The following is a 17938-nucleotide window of genomic DNA, read 5'->3' as shown; positions in this document are numbered from 1 at the left end:
ACAGCAGTTCCCATTGTCAGCAGTGACCATCGTACAGTCTGCGGCCAACACACTACATAACTTCACAGCATAACTTCACTTTGCTGGTGAGTCTCACAAACCACTTCTCAACTAGACAACAAAACATCTTGATAGAATGTAGTACGTAGGTGGGCAACATAGTAATTAATGCAAAGCCACACTACACAAGTGGTTTGTCAGAACTCTAGCTAAAGCAAAGGACTGAGAATTTCCATTTATAGATGGTAAAGAAATCAAATAAATGAATAGATTAAAGGAAACTAGTCTTCTATCGTCCTGATCCTGATCATTCTCTCTATCCTTCACGGGTCTGTGTTCATCAGTCCGCTTCGCCATTCATGTCGTCTCAGTAAAGCTGGCCGCCGGCACATTTAAACCTCTCTCTCTCTCTCTCTCTCTCTCTCTCTCTCTCTCTCTCTCTCTCTCTATCTATCTATCTATCTATCTATCTATCTATATATATATATATATATATATATATATATATATATATATATATATATATATATATATATATATATATATATATATATATATATATATACAGTTTATTGGTGTGTGTGCACAAGCGGGATGTGATATACGCATGGAGCGACACGCCCACAACGAGACAGGTCCCGCTGAGCAGCAGCTGTTCACGTGGCTCTGGTTTGGAGGGTTGTCGTTCCGAACCATCGCCAAGCAGACAGGACGGAGTCCAACCACGGTGCGCAAGTGGGTGCGGCGTCTGCTGGGCAAGAACGTTTGTAAAACTAAACATTACCGGTTGGCGGCTCCTGCTGCTGCTGCTGCAATTGTTGCTGCTGCTGCTGCTCCTAAGATCTGTTCGGCAACAGACGATATTTACTATTTTCGAAATAGTTTTCAAGATTTATCACATGCTGTCCTCCACAATGATTATCCTTACGTTTTAAACAATGTAGCAATGTGCCGATGCAAAAACTCCCTCAGTTTTTGGTAGCTCTTGACAACAAAATTACGACATCTCTAGAATAAATAAGTTGAAAAGATCTCCTTTTTCTATCCCTTCTTACCCTTCAGATTTACAATACGAGGCAGAAACATTAATTTCTTTACACTGAATTTGCGCTGTTATATCTCCTGCTCAAATAGCATCCGATGATTCTGAATTAACTTGTGTTTCCTTCGTCTGTTAATAAATCAGACGATCTTTGCAATTTAGTACAATCAGCAGCAATGTAGAGCGTGAGTAATGTTTCTATTCTTCGTGTTTATCTGTTCCGACAATTCACGAACAAACTTCATGTGAAAACATTGAAACAAAAACATGCATGGATGGCTCCAATCATGAGACTATTGCTGTGACCGGGTAATGCTCAAATGTCTGTGCGACAGGCAAGTACAGAATGTAATGGCTGCGAAATATAATATATATTTATATATATATATATATATATATATATATATATATATATATATATATATATATATATATATATATATATATATATATATATAACCGGTGAACGTAACACGTTCCAGTTTCTAGTACACTCCGGTGACTACTGTGTTGGTAACAACATAACTACAGTTTTCAGCGTCATGTTGGTGTTGGCGTGGGCGACTCATGCGGTGGTCCTGTACGGCGTGGTAGGGGTGAGCAGAGCCGGGACGGCGGGCCTGGGCATGAGGCAAGTGGTGGATGCAGGTGGCGGGTGGGAGGAGGATGTTGCACAAGCGGCGAGTCAGGTGGTCCAGCGCTACCTGGCTGGGTGTCATCTGGTGCTGGCCGCCCCCCGACCCTCGCGTGCCCTGCCTCACCTCATCAGGTGATTCAACACTGACTCGTCTCTGTTCAAGTGTTTCGTCCAGTAGTGTGTTAGTGTGAGTGCAAGAGCCGCCTCCCACTGGCGGGCCCAAGTTCCAGAACAATAGATGATAATAGTATTACTATTACTACTAACAATAGTAATAATGATGATAATAATAACAATGATCATCATCGTGGTTCCAAGGCGTCTGTCTGAGGTGGGCGAGCTGGCCGTGTTTCTGCAGCCTTGCGGGAACACCACGCTGCTCCACGGAAGCTCCAAAGAAAAAGTCTTCCCGGGGAATAACGAAGTGCCATACTTTTGGCGTGAGGTGTGGGAGTCCAGCAAGGCCACGTGTCGCGCCTTCCTGCTTGACCTTACTACCTGTGGCACAGACACAGCCGCCAGGTGATGTTCTAATATTTGCCGCATAGTTATAATCGGATGAAAATCTTAATATAGTGCTTAGTGCTTTGTCGTGCTATATATGGGAAATTTTTCACTACACTGTCGCACATGAAAGGTATGCGACCCATTGCAGGGTGTTGTCGTGGTCTGGGTTGTGGCTGCAGCCTGACACTCACGTGGTCATGGCTGGAGGCAGGACGGACGTTGGAGAGCTGTTCCACCACGCAGCGCTTCGCAACACTCCTCACCTCCTCTACATCACACACGGCCTCTCAGCGTCACTCAACGTAACGGGGAAGAAAGCAAACTTAAAGAGTAAATCTAATTCTTTTTCAGTGCATTTATTTTGTACTATCTTTCCCTATCCTCTCCCTTCTTAACAATCCAACACCAACACTAAAGTCATGTAAGGACGACACATGTACGCGCTGTAGATTCCTTTTTTTGACAGCTCTACTAGTGTGGCATCTAAAATATTACATCAAGGAAATGTTAAAAGATATTTCTCTCTCGAAATATCTGCAACCACACCTTCTCTACTTATAAGGTATTTCATATTTGCCAGTATCTAGTAAAAATTTTCTCCTTTAATACAAAGTAGCTGGGCGGCGCACCGTGGAGGCGTACTATCGATGCTTTTACTGCGCATCACGGCAAGCCAGACCACTCCTAGTGCTCAGATGGAACTTGAATGATGGAATATCTGAGAATTTTGAAATGTTTAAAGGTATATCTCTCTCTCTCTCTCTCTCTCTCTCTCTCTCTCTCTCTCTCTCTCTCTCTCTGTAGTAACAGAAAAAGCATATTTCGTAAACGTTCATAAGAAACACGTGTTCCTTAGATTAGTATCAACATTCGCATTTCGTGGTTATAGCAAGAACATATGAACAACAATTCAGTATAATTTACTGTTTGGTTGATCCACATTTTTTTCATGGTTATAAAGTAATGAAAGTGTGAATATTTGTCCTGTTGTCTTCATTTCCAGATCAACACAAGAACTTTCTGGGACACAGGATGAACATTGTATTGATGCCATACTTTCCCTACATAAGCTATAGAGTTGAACATGACGCCTCCGCCACCACAGTTCACCTGGAGGACTCTCTCAACACTCGCATGGTCACCGCTCTTGCCAGCTACATGAACTTTACGTGAGTAGCCTGCATGGACTGGCAGGATGAATTACACCCTGACACAGAATTTAATTGAATTACACTACAAGCAACATGATAAGTATAATATTATATGATGGAAAATAGTATTCATTCACTAGTATGAAACATTGCACCATTGTTTATCTCATATAACGAACACACAAAGGATGGATAGCATTTCTGTCATTTTGTACTGCACAACATTACTTCCTCACACTTCGCCTTGTGTCTGTTATGTGCTAGGTGAAGGAAACACACCAAAACATTCACTAGCCCGATCAGAAGTAAAATTTAGAATACTCCAATGTATGAAGCCCTTCAGTACTGTGACGCATTTTTACCTTGATTATCGGGCATGATTAGACGGTTTTATTTGCATTAGGAAGGATCTGTGGGTGTCAAAAGATTAATGGCCACAGTCTTTACTATTCTAATCACAACATATGTTTCTGAAACTTTAAAATCGCCAAATAGTAACCAGAATGAGTATGAAAACGCGTCTTTGTACTAAAGAGATTAAGTGAATAACTACGCTGATTGTTATACCAACGGTCAGCGAACTTTGATAGAGTGCGGTACATGTTGATACTTGGCAGCTGGTTATCTTCATTCACTCACACCCGACTCCAACATTTCCCCACTAATATAAACAATTGTATTATATCCATATCAGATACGAGGTACGCGAGCCCGCAGACAACCAGTGGGGCGTTCCAGGGAGCGGCGGGAACTGGACAGGCATCGTGGGTACTCTGCAGCACGAGTTAGCAGATTTTTCCATGGACCTGACTCGCACACCAGGGAGGTCAGAGGTCGTCGAATATTCAAGGATATACATCGACGAATCCATTGTCATTCTGTCGTCCAAGCCAAAGCCCTTGCCTGAGTACTTGTCACTGATCAGGCCGCTTGAAGGTGAGTTTACATTAACGGTGTTTGCTAAGTAATGATTGTTAGGCATAGCAGTTTACGACACTCTCCCTGGTATGGGCAGGCGAGGTGTGGGGCGCCATCGTGGTGTGTGTGATGGTGTGGGGAACAGTGCTGTGGGTGATGGAGAGACTGTCGCACTGGATAACTGGACGCCGCTACTTCAGCTTCTCCTCCTCCATCTTCTACGGGTGGGGGCTGCTGCTGGAGGACCACCCCTTCGAGCCGCCCTCCAACCCCGCAAGTCAAGTAGGCGGCAAAATGTTTCAAATAGATTTTTCCATAACCAAATAAAACAATCAACACCACCTGAAAACAACAATTTGAAATGAATATGAAAACAAAGTTGATAGACGACAAATTATTTACAGTAACTAAGAATTAACAGAAATAAACTTATATCGAACTTGAGAAACCAGAAAGTTTTGGTTAATCGAATTTCAAAGCTGTACTGTAGTAAGTCCACGCAGAAACAGAAACGCAGCTCTACCGCGTAAATCATATGCATGCTCCATTGTTATCTCTACCCATAAGGAACCTCGCACATGCTGAGGCCTTGTCTGGCACTGGAATTGAAAAATTACTTACACCAACAAAAGCAACAGCTTCGGCAGTGTGACGACTAATGTACGACTGTCTTGTTACTGTCCCTTCCGCGCTCAGTTTCCTATATATGGTAAACTCGGGCCGCCGTGGTACAGTGGATCCGTGCGTGCTTTGGGATCCGAGGGGTCTCCAAGCGCACGGGTTCGAATCCTGTCTACGGTCTGAGTGTAGGTTGGGCTTCCTCACTCGGGGCAACGGTTTCCTAGCGGGTGGGCTTTGAAATAGGAGGTACCCTTAATAAGTATCCCCTTTAGCCCATAAATTCCCGTGAAAAGCCCACATGGTATAAAAAAAAAAAAACATTTACTAATCATTATAGTTATCCATATTTGATTAAACCAAGTGAACTATGCCATCACAAGAATGCTGATGATTGATTCCAGATCCTGGTTGGTTTTTGGCTGCTGGTGTACCTGATCCTCTCGACAGCCTACAGCAGTTCCCTCATCTCCCATCTGGTGGTGAAAGGCAAGTCGTCTGTCATCAACGACATGGAGCATCTGGCAGAGCGGGGCGAGGAGGGCTGGGAGTGGGGCATTCCTGCGTCTAGGATGACAGGCGCACATAAGACATTTTTCGTAACGAGTCCCACTCCAGCAATCATTGAAGTGCACAACGGCATCAAGGTCAGCAAGAATATTCAGATTTGCAATAGAAACTGTTGATATCTCAGTTATCAATTCAGTAAATACTGCATCTTCTCGCGTGTGTTTTGTGTTTAAGATTACCGAAACAGAAGAAGGAATGGCGCTAGCGTTGCAAGGCGGTTTCTCATACATCGACAACTATTACTTCATCCAAACATTGGTGTCCACCTTTTACACAGACGACTCGGGCTACACTCCCGCTCACATCAGCACCACCCACTATCCACTGTTCGTCGGCAACGCGTGGGCATTCCGGTACATGCACATGTTGAACTCTTAATCCTGCCCGCCACTTCCGCGTGTTGGATGTGAGGAAAGAATCGTGCATGCATTTTCTCACACATTATTTGGATACAAAGTCAGCGGATTCCAAGGCATTGTTGTTGCTCTGGTATTCTTGTTACAATGTCGTATCAATAATCCTTAGCTTAGAGGTGACGTACACTTGCAAATGTTCTTGTTTCATTATTCTTGTGTTCTTTTGATGTACTGAGATACCAATCTATTCAATTTTGAATAGATTATACTGCAGCTTTTCTGCCTCCAGCCCAGGTGCACCTTTCCGTCAGCGCTTCAGCAGTGCCATCCAGCAGCTCCTGGACTCAGGGCTCATCACTTTCTGGATGAATGACGTGGTGAGGACCCACGTTAGAGAAGAACGTCAGGCTTCAAAGGAGAAAGGCACACAACCAAAGCTAACTTTTGAAGAAGTAAATCACGATTTATGAAATGTATTTAAATCTACTCTTTGTTGCCCCAAAAAAAGATGTTTAGCCTCAATAGAAACAAAAGTGAAGACATTCCTGGTTGTGTGTTTTCAGGCAAGCGATGGCCAGGTGGCGCTGGGGCTCAGTCACCTACAGGGCGGCTTCTATGTGCTCTTCCTGGGCCAAGCTGCGGCCTCCCTCTCCTTCCTCTGTGAGCGCTTTTCCAGATCACGATGATTTTAAGATACCAATTTTGCTCATCTAAGTTTGCCACAGATTAAAATTTACCTCATGGTTGTGAATGGTAAAAAAAGTCCCTCTAGCTATAAATATCTCGTTCTCACTCGTATGTTGTAAAGAATTGTGCTGCACAGCGAGGCCAGGCGTGACGTGCACCGCGTCAAAGTGAGGCTACTACTAATTCGACGTGTTGCCAAGTTTTGGTGTATCAAAATAATAGTTATAACCTTCTAAATACGTTATCGATCCTATTCAATAAAATGTGTGGGCTTTAAAATTGCTTTCAAGTATGTCGAAGTTCCAACACTTTAATGTTTTGTTTAATATTTTCATCATCCCTCATCCCAGCAATATTCTTTTATTTTAGGGACTAGTTTTGATTGACAACGTGTCAGAATATTTATAGCATTCGTGTCCAGCTAAATTTCGGGAGTCCTCATTTTCAAAATGATTTATGTAACATATATGTATGAGGTCATCAAGGGGAGAGGCCCTCTCTGGCTGGACCCAGACCGACACTCTGCTCCCGGCTGATGTGGTGACGCTCTGATCACGGGGAGAGACAGGGCCATGGACTAGGTGGGGAAGGTCAAGCTGGTGGAGCCTAAAGGCTTAGTTTTTGAGGTGGTTGAACAAATCAAAGGAAAACTGAATCCTTCACCTGGTGTGGGGCTACCAGGTGTTGCTACTGAGAAATTATATGGACAGGATTGGAAAGGAGTCAAGTGCTGGCGTTTGTACATCAAGATAAATATATCTTTGGTGCTGCTAAGGAAGCAGTGAGATGCTAGATTTTTTTTTCTTTTTGCTGTCCGGAGCATCATGCGACATATTGCAATTATATAAGTATATATTAAGTTTATGCAAATTCCTTGCTGGACACACTAATTTGTAACCAACCTTTAGTAAATGACAACACAGCATGAGTCTTAAGGCAGTGAATCATAAGCATCAGTTCTTCTAGTGGCCCATAACGCCCTTCAAGGACCTCTCCCCACACCTAAACGTTTCTCCGTCCCCTTCCCCCCATACCCGCTCTCTATTTAGATCTGACTAAACAGTCGATATTACTTGCTAAAGGAAAAGTGAGACATTCATGGGAAATTAACACGGTGTAGTGGCCAATAACTGCTTTCAACACACACACACACACACACACACACACACACACACACACACACACACACACACAATCAATCAATCAATCAATCAATCAATCACTCCCTCATTCACTCAATTCAATCAATTCAGACACACACACACACACACACACACACACACACACACACACACACACACACACACACACCCTCCTCCTCCTCCTCCCTCCCTCCTCTCTCTCTCTCTCTCTCTCTCTCTCTCTCTCTCTCTCTCTCTCTCTCTCTCTCTCTCTCTCTCTCTCTCTCTCTCTCTCTCTCTCTCTCTCTCTCTCTCTCTCTCTCTCTCTCTCTCTCTCTCTCTCTCTCTCTCTCTCTCTCTCTCTCTCTCTCTCTCTCTCTCTCTCTCTCTCTCTCTCTCTCTCCACTTGTACGATAACATGCACACCCACACGAGCAGCACAAAAGTTCCTACAAAGGCCAGGGCGATGGCACAACAGCTCACAGCCTCACACTGCCACCAACGCTCAACCCGAGGCAGACACATTGCCGCACAAACGTGACATCACGCCGCCACGCTGCTGGTGAGTCGACAAAAGACTTCTCAGCTAAAAATAAAATACTTCAACAGAATGCAGACGGTTCAGATCACCATGAATGAAGTAATTTGACACAAGAAGGCACAGAGTGAGGTAACACGAAGCAATTGAGGATTTCTATCTTAAAAGGAAAAAAATGAAAGGCAGTGTTTTCTCGTCTTACTCTTGCTTAGCTAAACTGTTGGATGAATATGATGGATGGATGGATACAAGTAGGTCTGTTTCATGGAACGACTGCCACATGTAGGCCCAATGAGCTCCTGAAGTTTCTGTTATAATCTTGTGTTTCATTCTTTACTGCATGGCGTGAGTCGATCACGCCATTCATGCCCCTTGACAGAAAAGATAGGAGACGCATTGGACTGAATGCAGTGACATGGTGCACGTCACTAAGCACTGAGGCTGGTCACATCCTGGTGTGCAGGTCACAAGTGATGTTGCACTGCTGGAGAATCTTCGCCTTCTCTTGCTTCACTTTACAAATCGTGTTACGTGATGCTTTTATTCTTTTGTTTCACCCTTACTCCTATGAGACAAGAGAATCAGAACTCCTTTTAAATCACATTTCTCCATGAACAAGCAGAGGTTTCTACTAAAATCAAAATACGTGTGATATTTAAGAAAGAAAATTATTGTACGTTGCATCAGGTGTATAAATACATTGGAAGACAGTTATACGACAATCTTTTGAATTGTGACTAATATCATGCCAATGTAATTTATAACAATTACACACACACACACACACACACACACACGCCCGGTAGCTCAGTGGTTAGAGCGCTGGCTTCACAAGCCAGAGGACCGGGGTTCGATTCCCCGGCCGGGTGGAGATATTTGGGTGTGTCTCCTTTCACGTGTAGCCCCTGTTCACCTAGCAGTGAGTAGGTACGGGATGTAAATCGAGGAGTTGTGACCTTGTTGTCCCGGTGTGTGGTGTGTGCCTGGTCTCAGGCCTATCCGAAGATCGGAAATAATGAGCTCTGAGCTCGTTCCGTAGGGTAACGTCTGGCTGTCTCGTCAGAGACTGCAGCAGATCAAACAGTGAATTACACACACACACACACACATATATATATATATATATATATATATATATATATATATATATATATATATATATATATATATATATATATATATATATATATCAAAGACATCTTAGAATATCTATAAAATAGTTAAACTTATTTCACATGTAAGAAATCGCATTTTGTCCTGCCAAGTGACCGCCTGAGAAAGTTCATGGTTTGCTGCCTTTCACTGTGCGACACTTACTATTATATTATATGATATATAATATGCTCACACTTCTTTATACACTATTGACGTCTGTGTGTGTGTGTGTGTGTGTGTGTGTGTGTGTGTGCACGGGTGGGGCGTGAAACAGGCATGGAGCGGCACTCCCACAACAAGACAGGTCCCGCCGAGCAGCAGCTGTTCACGTGGCTCTGGTTCGGAGGGCTTTCGTTCCGAACCATCGCCAAGGAGACAGGACGCAGCCCCAGCACGGTGCGGAAGTGGGTGCGGCGCCTTCTGGGCAAGAACCTTAAGAGAAGTAGACATTACCACGTGCCTTCTTATTCAGTAATGGATGATCTATATTTCCAGAATACTCTTCAAGAATTGTCGCATATCGTACTCCATAATGATTATCTAAACAGTTTGAATGATGTGGCACTCTGCAGATGCAAGAGTTCTTTAAGTCCTTGGGAATCCTTGATATGAATGAGATATGAAACACGATTGCAATAAAAGAGTTATAAAGACTCGTTGTTTATGTTTCTCATAATCCTTCTGAGTGAAATGCTTATCATAGACACACTGATCGAAACTGGACAACGCCAAACAACTCCATGCAATAAACAAATACATAAATAAACATACATTAGTAGGTTAAAAATTGAATATAGATAAATACTAAAATATTTACTAAATATCGGTTGTAAAAAATACCAGTATTCAGAGGAAGCTGGCTTGGCATGGAATCAGTTTTCACATTGCCTGTTTTACTCCAGAATTAAGTCTTTATTCTTTCACTGTTTACTTAACATCACCGTGTATTATTCGCCTTCACTGATTTCATTTCACAATCCAAGTGTGTACAACTTTACATGCTACACAACTGTGGCCTCGCTTGCCGACCATTATGATGGGAACAAACTCTATCACCACACAGGAAAATTGAAATCTTTGCTGCGATTGTGATGACTTACATATCTTTTTCAGCGTCATGTTAATGTTGGCGTGGGCGACTCATGCGGTGATCCTGTGCTCCGTGGTGAGGGTGAACAGAGCGGGAGCGGTGGGCTTGGGCGTGGGGCAGGTGGTGGATGCAGGTGGCAGGTGGGAGGAGGACGTTGCAAAAGCGGCGAGTCAGGTGGTCCAGCGCTACCTGGCTGGGTGTCACTTGGTGCTGGCCGCCCCCCGACCCTCGCGTGCCCTGCCTCACCTCATCAGGTGATTCAACACTGTTTCGTCTCTGTTCAAGTGTTTTGTCCAGTAGTGTGTTAGTGTGAGTGCAAGAGCCGCCTCCCACTGGCGGGCCCAAGTTCCAGAACAATAGATGATAGTAGTATTACTATTACTACTAACAATGATGATAATAACAACAATGATCATCATCGTGGTTCCAAGGCGTCTGTCTGAAGTGGGCGAGCTGGCCGTGTTTCTGCAGCCTTGCGGGGACACCACGCTGCTCCACGGAAGCCCCAAAGAAAAGATCTTCCCGGGGAATAACGAAGTGCCGTACTTTTGGCGCGAGGTGTGGGGGGCCAGCAAGGCCACGTGTCGCGCCTTCCTGCTTGACCTTACTACCTGTGGCACCGACACAGCCGCCAGGTGAGGCTCTAATATTTGCCGTATAGTCATAATCGAATGAAAATTATGATACTAGTGTATTATATACGGCAAGTTTTTCACTACGCTGCCTCACATAGAAGCTGTGTGATCCACTGCAGGGTGTTGTCGTGGTCTGGGTTGTGGCTGCAGCCTGACACTCGCGTGGTCATGGCTGGAGGTAGGAAGGACGTTAGCGAGCTGTTCCGTCACGCAGCGCTTCGCAACACTCCTCACCTCCTCTACATCACACCATACAGCGGGCGAAGGACTCAGGGACACCTAGCCAGTGTGTCAATACCTTTTTCCAATACATCTTTCATGTCTAATTTTCCAGTCACCTTTAGTCTAATCTTTCAGCACCATTATGTTGAGTCTTGGCATGGATAACAGCTGTAGATTTCTTTCACTAATATCTAAGACTTACCAATGAAATGTAATATAACGTATAGACGCTTATGGCTGTGTTCTTAAAATGTATCAAATGAAAATCTAAATTTCCCTTAATGCAATGCAGGTGGGCAGCACAGCATGCGTGTGTATAGCCGGTGCCTGTACTGTCCGCTACGGGAAGCCAGACCACGTCTACTTCTCAGGTGGGATTTGCGTAACGGCTTATCTGAGGACACCCAAGTGTTTAAAGGTAACGCACACACACACACACACACACACATCGGTCTATGAGCTTTGAGCTCGCTCCGTAAAGGGGAAGACTGGCTGGGTGACCAGCAGACGACCGAGGTGAATTACACACACACACACACACACACACACACACACACACACACACACACACACACACACACACACAGTACTTGTCACTGATCAGGCCGCTTGAAGGTGAGCTTACATTACACACAGCGTAGTGTAGTGGTTAGCACACTCGACTCACAATCGAGAGGGCCGGGTTCAAGTCCCGGTAAGCGGCGAGGCAAATGGGCAAGCCTCCTAATGTGTGGCCCCTGTTCACCTAGCAGTAAACAGGTACGGGATGTAACTCGAGGGGTTGTGGCCTCGCTTTCCTGGTGTGTGTTGTGTGTTGATGTGGTCTCAGTCCTACCCGAAGATCGGTCTATGAGCTCTGAGCTCGTTCCGTAATGGGAAAGACTGGCTGGGTGACCAGCAGACGACCGAGGTGAATTACACACACACACACACACACACACACACACACACACACACACACACAGTGCTTTTAGATAGGTTGGAATCAAAAAGCTTTTTATTTGATCAACTACCCTCCTCTGACTGACTGTCTTCAGCCTCTTTCTAATCGCCGTAATATTGTATCTCTCTCTCTCTCTCTCTCTCTCTCTCTCTCTCTCTCTCTCTCTCTCTCTCTCTCTCTCTCTCTCTCTCTCTCTCTCTCTCTCTCTCTCTCTATCTATCTATCTATCTATCTATCTATCTATCTATCTATCTATCTATCTATCTATCTTGTTATCAAAGGCAGAGCTGAATATGTCGTCAATTAATTCATGACCAGGAAACAAACCAGTATAAACTATTACATTGTAGTGTTGGTACCTTATATATATCCTGCACACATTACAATTTTACCGGTTGGGAACCCAATACTGACACCGCAGTCTAAAGAATATTTTTTTTCATAGTGACATGTGTTTTATTTTTCTTCAATCATCGTTACAAGCACACTAGAGGATCAAATCTAAATATATTTATCTCTTGTAACACTTTTTCTTCGCTAGAATTTCAGTCTTATTTGAAGGTGGTAGATTGAAGCTATTTAAGGCTTTTCTTGGTACCTAATCTCCAGACCAAAACAAGAACTTTATGGGACGCAAGTTGAAGATCGTCCTGATGCCATACTTCCCCTACGTGAGCTACAAGGTTGAACAAAACGCCTCCGCCACAACAGTTCACTTCGAGGACTCTCTCAATACTCGCATGGTCACTGCCCTCGCTCACCACATGAACTTTACGTGAGCATCATTGACTTTCAGGAAAGGATACTTAATAATACTTAGTTAAACTGAAAAAACATTGCAAATAACACCTTAACACATGATACATTCCAGGGGTATTATGATATAGGACAATAACCAATTTCCTTCACCAAGACAAGCCAGGTAAAGTAATCTTCCACTTCTACCCGCCTGTGGTGTTGTAACTTTTCATTTCACGTTCAGTATATCTTCCCTACAAGATGGACAGAGACAATAGCACAAATAGAGACGCACAAAAGCTATGTCCACCCGGCCAGGGATACCAGTCGAGGTCCTGTCGGCAGGGTGGTGAACGTGCTGCACAGTATCTCTTTCTTTTGTGTGTGTGTGTGTGTGTGTGTGTGTGTGTGTGTGTGTATGTGTGTGTGTGTGTGTGTGTGTGTGTGTGTGTGTGTGTGTGTGTGTGTGTGTGTGTGTGTGTGTGTAAGAGAGAGAAACGGGCTATGTCAACAATAATTATGATTGAAAAAAAAAGCCCACTGAGGTGCTGGTCCCCAAACAAGTTGAATAGTCAGTAGGGGGACTCCGCGGATGATACAAAAACCAACATTTTTTTTTTTTTACGTAAAGATTATGTGTACGTAGATGCATGTAGTGTTGAGTGAAGGAAGAGAGTTGTCTTTAGAGGGCAGTATACCAGTTGTCTGCTTGTTTGTAACCTTTTCTTGTCTGTGTGTGTTTTGTATCATGCCCTCAGAAACCAGACGGCTGAAACGTAGATCAGTGTAGGTTCTGCATGATTGAGAATACGAGCATCATAAAAACGTATAAAAACTTTGCCCATGTGACTGGTTGTTCTTAGCATTCATGTGACTATATAGGAACCAAGTTATAGTTTCTTATCAACACAAAATAAGCCAAGTAAATATATTGATAACCTTAATAACAATATTAATAATAACGGGAGTGAAGGAATGCATATATGTAGTTGTTGACAGCGACGAGATTCACCGTGCAATTCTAGCAAATAATGCACGTACAAATATGTTGCCATCAATGGAGTCTTACGCATTTTAATACTTTTGTGGCATTTCACACACTCTGAGATAAGGGAAAGCAGAGTTGAATGGCAAACACTTTGCTAATAAGTGACTGTAGGAGAGTCGAGTTTGTATATTCAGATCTACGTACATTGGTCAGGTACGAGGCGCAAGAGCCCACAGACTACAGGTGGGGCGTGCCGGCCGGGGGCGGTAACTGGACAGGCATCGTGGGCACTCTGCAGCACGAACTGGCAGATTTCTCCATGGACCTAACACTGACACCCGGGAGAGCAACGGCGGTGGAGTACTCAAGGATATACATTGACGAACTTGTTGTAATTTTGACATCCAAGCCAAAGCCCTTGCCTGAGTACTTGTCACTGATCAGGCCGCTTGAAGGTGAGCTTATATTAACAGTGTTTGCTAAGTAATGATTGTTAGGCATAGCAGTTTACGACACTCTCCCTGGTGTGGGCAGGCGAGGTGTGGGGCGCCATCGTGGTGTGTGTGATGGTGTGGGGAACAGTGCTGTGGGTGATGGAGAGACTGTCGCACTGGATAACTGGACGCCGCTACTTCAGCTTCTCCTCCTCCATCTTCTACGGGTGGGGGCTGCTGCTGGAGGACCACCCTTCGAGCCGCCCTCCAACCCCGCAAGTCAAGTAGGTAACACACAACTGACATTAAAGAAACTTCTCCTAACACAGTGTTGACCACCACCTTGATCTGAATGACAGCAGGATGTTTCGGATATTTGTTTTGTATTCACGAAAAGTTCGCAAAACACCTAGGGTTTACTAGAGCGCGTAGCTTCCCTAGAAAACCTGATTATTATAAGAATTTTTTTTTATGTAGGAGGCAACAAAAGATAAAAAAAAGGCCCACTTTGTTGTCAGTCTCCTTACAGGTCCGAAAGAGTTAGCAAAAGAAAGGGATAAACGTCCTGATCTTTTTTACACTTCAAGAATAACATTAATGCATTCCAGATACTCGTTTGCATGTGGCTGCTGGTGTACCTGATCCTCTCGACAGCCTACAGCAGTTCCCTCATCTCCCATCTGGTTGTGAAAGACAAGTCGTCTGTCATCAACAACATGGAGCAGCTGGCGGAGCGGGGGGAAAAGGAAGGATGGGAGTGGGGCATTCCTGGACCCCGCATGACTGGTGCTTATGAAACCTTCTTCGTAACAAGTCCCACGCCAGCGATCATCAAGGTGCACAAAGCCCTTAAGGTGAGCAGAGAGAAATTGTGGCCAAATTCGTGAATGTTTTCACAGCAATGATCGTCCTCTATTAACTTTTAGAGAAATGTCAGAAATTGTTGGTGCTGACAGAACAAAAAGAGAAGTTTAGGCTTTAATAAAAAAAAATGTTTCAAAAACTATGCGATTATGGAAAAAATTGTCTATCACAGAAAGGGATAAGACCTAATGTATACAATGCTGTTACTGTTATTTTAGTGCACTCACTTTTCAGATAACGGACACAGATGAAGCAATGAAGAGAGTGTTGGAAGGCGGTTTCTCATACATCGACAACTATTACTTCATCCAAACACTGGTGTCCACCTTCTACACAGACGACTCTGGCTACACCCCCGTCCACATCAGCACCACCCACTACCCGCTCTTCGCCGGGAACGGATGGGGATTCCGGTATCTCGATCCAGCGTGGCTGTTTACTTGCTTGACTGTCGCTTGTATGCTGTTTTGTCAATAACTTGTGAAGATATTGGATTAAAGCATATACAACTTGCAATAGGGATACGAAGAATGAATATCACCATTTGTTTATTCACCAGGAAAATAACGAATTCTCGTTTAAGACACCGTCCTCCATTAATATTTGCAGTTTGTTAAGAGCATGCAAGGCCACCATATAGAAAGCAGACAAAAATTATGTCTGCAGCAGCTTTCAGAGTCTTTCTAGTTCGACAATACAATAACCACTAACAAAAATAAATCCGTGCGATCCATACTCTTCCTTAATATTGTGATTATCCAGGTGCTAAATTCAAAGGAAAATTATGCACCCATTCTTCTCCTACTCATTGTCATGTAACAAAACATTTGTTTCACTATTCTTTGTTACTATGATGTGCCAACGTCATAATCCTTCAGTATTTATTTCCCTATAAACCTTTAATTTTTTTCTGCCGCCAGCCCCGGTGCACCTTTCCGTCAGCGCTTCAGCAGCGCCATCCAGCAATTCATAGATTCAGGACTCATCACCTACTGGATGAATGACGTAGTGAGGACCCACACCAGGGAGGAGCGTCGAGCTTCAAAGGAGAAAGGCACACAGCTCCAGCTCACTTTCACAGAAGTAATTTGAATTTTATTAGATTTATCTGAATTGAGTCTTAATTGATATAAGCATCTGTTTGGCTTGAGTGCAAACAAGAGTGAAGACCTATCTGGCTGTGTTTGCAGACCAGCGATGGCCAAGTGGCGCTGGGACTCAGTCACCTGCAAGGGGCATTCTACGCACTCTTCCTAGGCCAAGGCGCGGCCTGCCTATCCTTCCTGTGTGAGCGGCTCTCCAGACTACGCTGATCTTTATACAAAACTAATTAATTCGTGTTAACTTACACCGGCAGTAGAAGTCTGAACGAAGAAAACAATTCCTGACTAAAGACTCTTTTCATAGTGTTGTGCAAATTTTAAGATGTTATTGTTCTAGATAGGTAAATACAATTTAATGACAAAAGTATTTTCACATTCCAATTGTATAATTGCATGAAATGGTAAGTTTCTCTCTCTAGATAGATAGATACATAGATAAATAGATATAGATATAGATAGATAGCTAATAGCTAGATCTCTCTCTCTCTCTCTCTCTCTCTCTCTCTCTCTCTCTCTCTCTCTCTCTCTCGCGCCTGTGTTTCTCCGCCGTACGACACGTTGCACGCCTGAAGGGGACCATAAAACACAGTGATCCATTCCTTGTTGACATACCGGCTGTCGCTCTCTGTCCGGGCCTTCACTCAGCTCTAGCTGTCCTCTGATCCAAGACGACTGGCCACTGCTGGTGAGTTCACACCAACACTGAATCAAGGCGACCAGAGAAGTTGGTCATTGAAGTTTTTAATTTTCCTTTGTCCTGATAGTTTTTAGTCTAATTCTTTTCTAAATGTTTATTTCAATAATGTGTTAAAATCAATAAGTGAAATTAAAATATTGCCTTTCATGAAATGGTGTAGGCCTACTACTCTTTCCAGGCAGACACTTACAAAATATCTTAAAGACATCATTGCGAAATGTATCTCACTGTCAATTCCACAGCTAATCGTGTTAAGGAATAATGGTATTTAGGATTTTGAGACACCTAAAGATGTTTTGATATACAATATTTATGTTAAACAAAATCAATAATTTTGTTAATTTAACGATACCAACTAAGATACGTCACCGTCACTGAAGCTCAGCTGAAGTTCCCATAAAGATCACAACAGTGAAAATGACGTTTGGAAAGTGTACTGACTATGACTATGTGGATATGGAATTCATTAATTTATTTAACTTTTTCTGTAACATTTATCTTGGAGTGGCACACAAACATACATGTATCAAGTATGCATCATGACAGACGGACGATAACCTTTGTTTTCTCGCCTCTCCAGCCTAGCCTAAGCAATGCTAAAACTTCACTAGGAAGTGTGACTTTACTGTTCTGCCTCTGCCAGGGACACAAGCGATCGTGGCGTCATGAGCGATGGGATAAGCAGCAGCCTTTTAAATGTCCTCTTTGCATGTTAAAGAATAGTGTCTTAACGTGACACTTTTGAACGAATAATTATAGCAATGCAAAAAAAAGATTACATGGATGAGGAAAATTCCATCATATAAATTATTTCCCAAATCGTACCATGTGATAAGACATTTTTACCTGCAACTTTTACTTCAGCCTCCGTGATAACAACTTTTACAATGCATGAGCAGCACAGTGACAACATGCACTCAACAA

General features: G+C 43.5%; 2 protein-coding genes across 2 annotated transcripts; both read left to right on the top strand.

The window, feature by feature from the left end:
• Positions 1–607: 607 nt before the first annotated feature.
• Positions 608–6751, top strand: LOC123498456 (glutamate receptor ionotropic, kainate 4-like). Its single transcript, XM_045245560.1, has 12 exons — positions 608–767; positions 1574–1811; positions 1998–2201; positions 2335–2516; positions 2800–2928; positions 3190–3355; positions 4032–4273; positions 4353–4537; positions 5278–5520; positions 5618–5796; positions 6089–6251; positions 6363–6751. The coding sequence occupies exons 1-12, from the start codon at positions 608–610 to the stop codon at positions 6483–6485; spliced, it is 2214 nt and encodes a 737-aa protein (XP_045101495.1). The 3' UTR covers positions 6486–6751.
• A 7486-nt stretch (positions 6752–14237) lies between these two features.
• LOC123498783 lies at positions 14238–16660 on the top strand. Its single transcript, XM_045246206.1, has 6 exons — positions 14238–14371; positions 14451–14634; positions 14959–15204; positions 15449–15627; positions 16135–16297; positions 16405–16660. Exons 3-6 carry the CDS (start codon positions 14971–14973, stop codon positions 16525–16527), a joined length of 699 nt encoding a protein of 232 aa, XP_045102141.1. The 5' UTR covers positions 14238–14371; positions 14451–14634; positions 14959–14970; the 3' UTR covers positions 16528–16660.
• Positions 16661–17938: the final 1278 nt, after the last annotated feature.

This window comes from Portunus trituberculatus, chromosome 48 (assembly GCF_017591435.1).
Source record: "Portunus trituberculatus isolate SZX2019 chromosome 48, ASM1759143v1, whole genome shotgun sequence".
Classification (NCBI taxonomy): Eukaryota; Metazoa; Arthropoda; class Malacostraca; order Decapoda; family Portunidae; genus Portunus; species Portunus trituberculatus.
The sequence above is the reverse complement of the archived record's forward strand: the minus strand, read 5'-3'. Positions and strand labels throughout refer to the sequence as shown.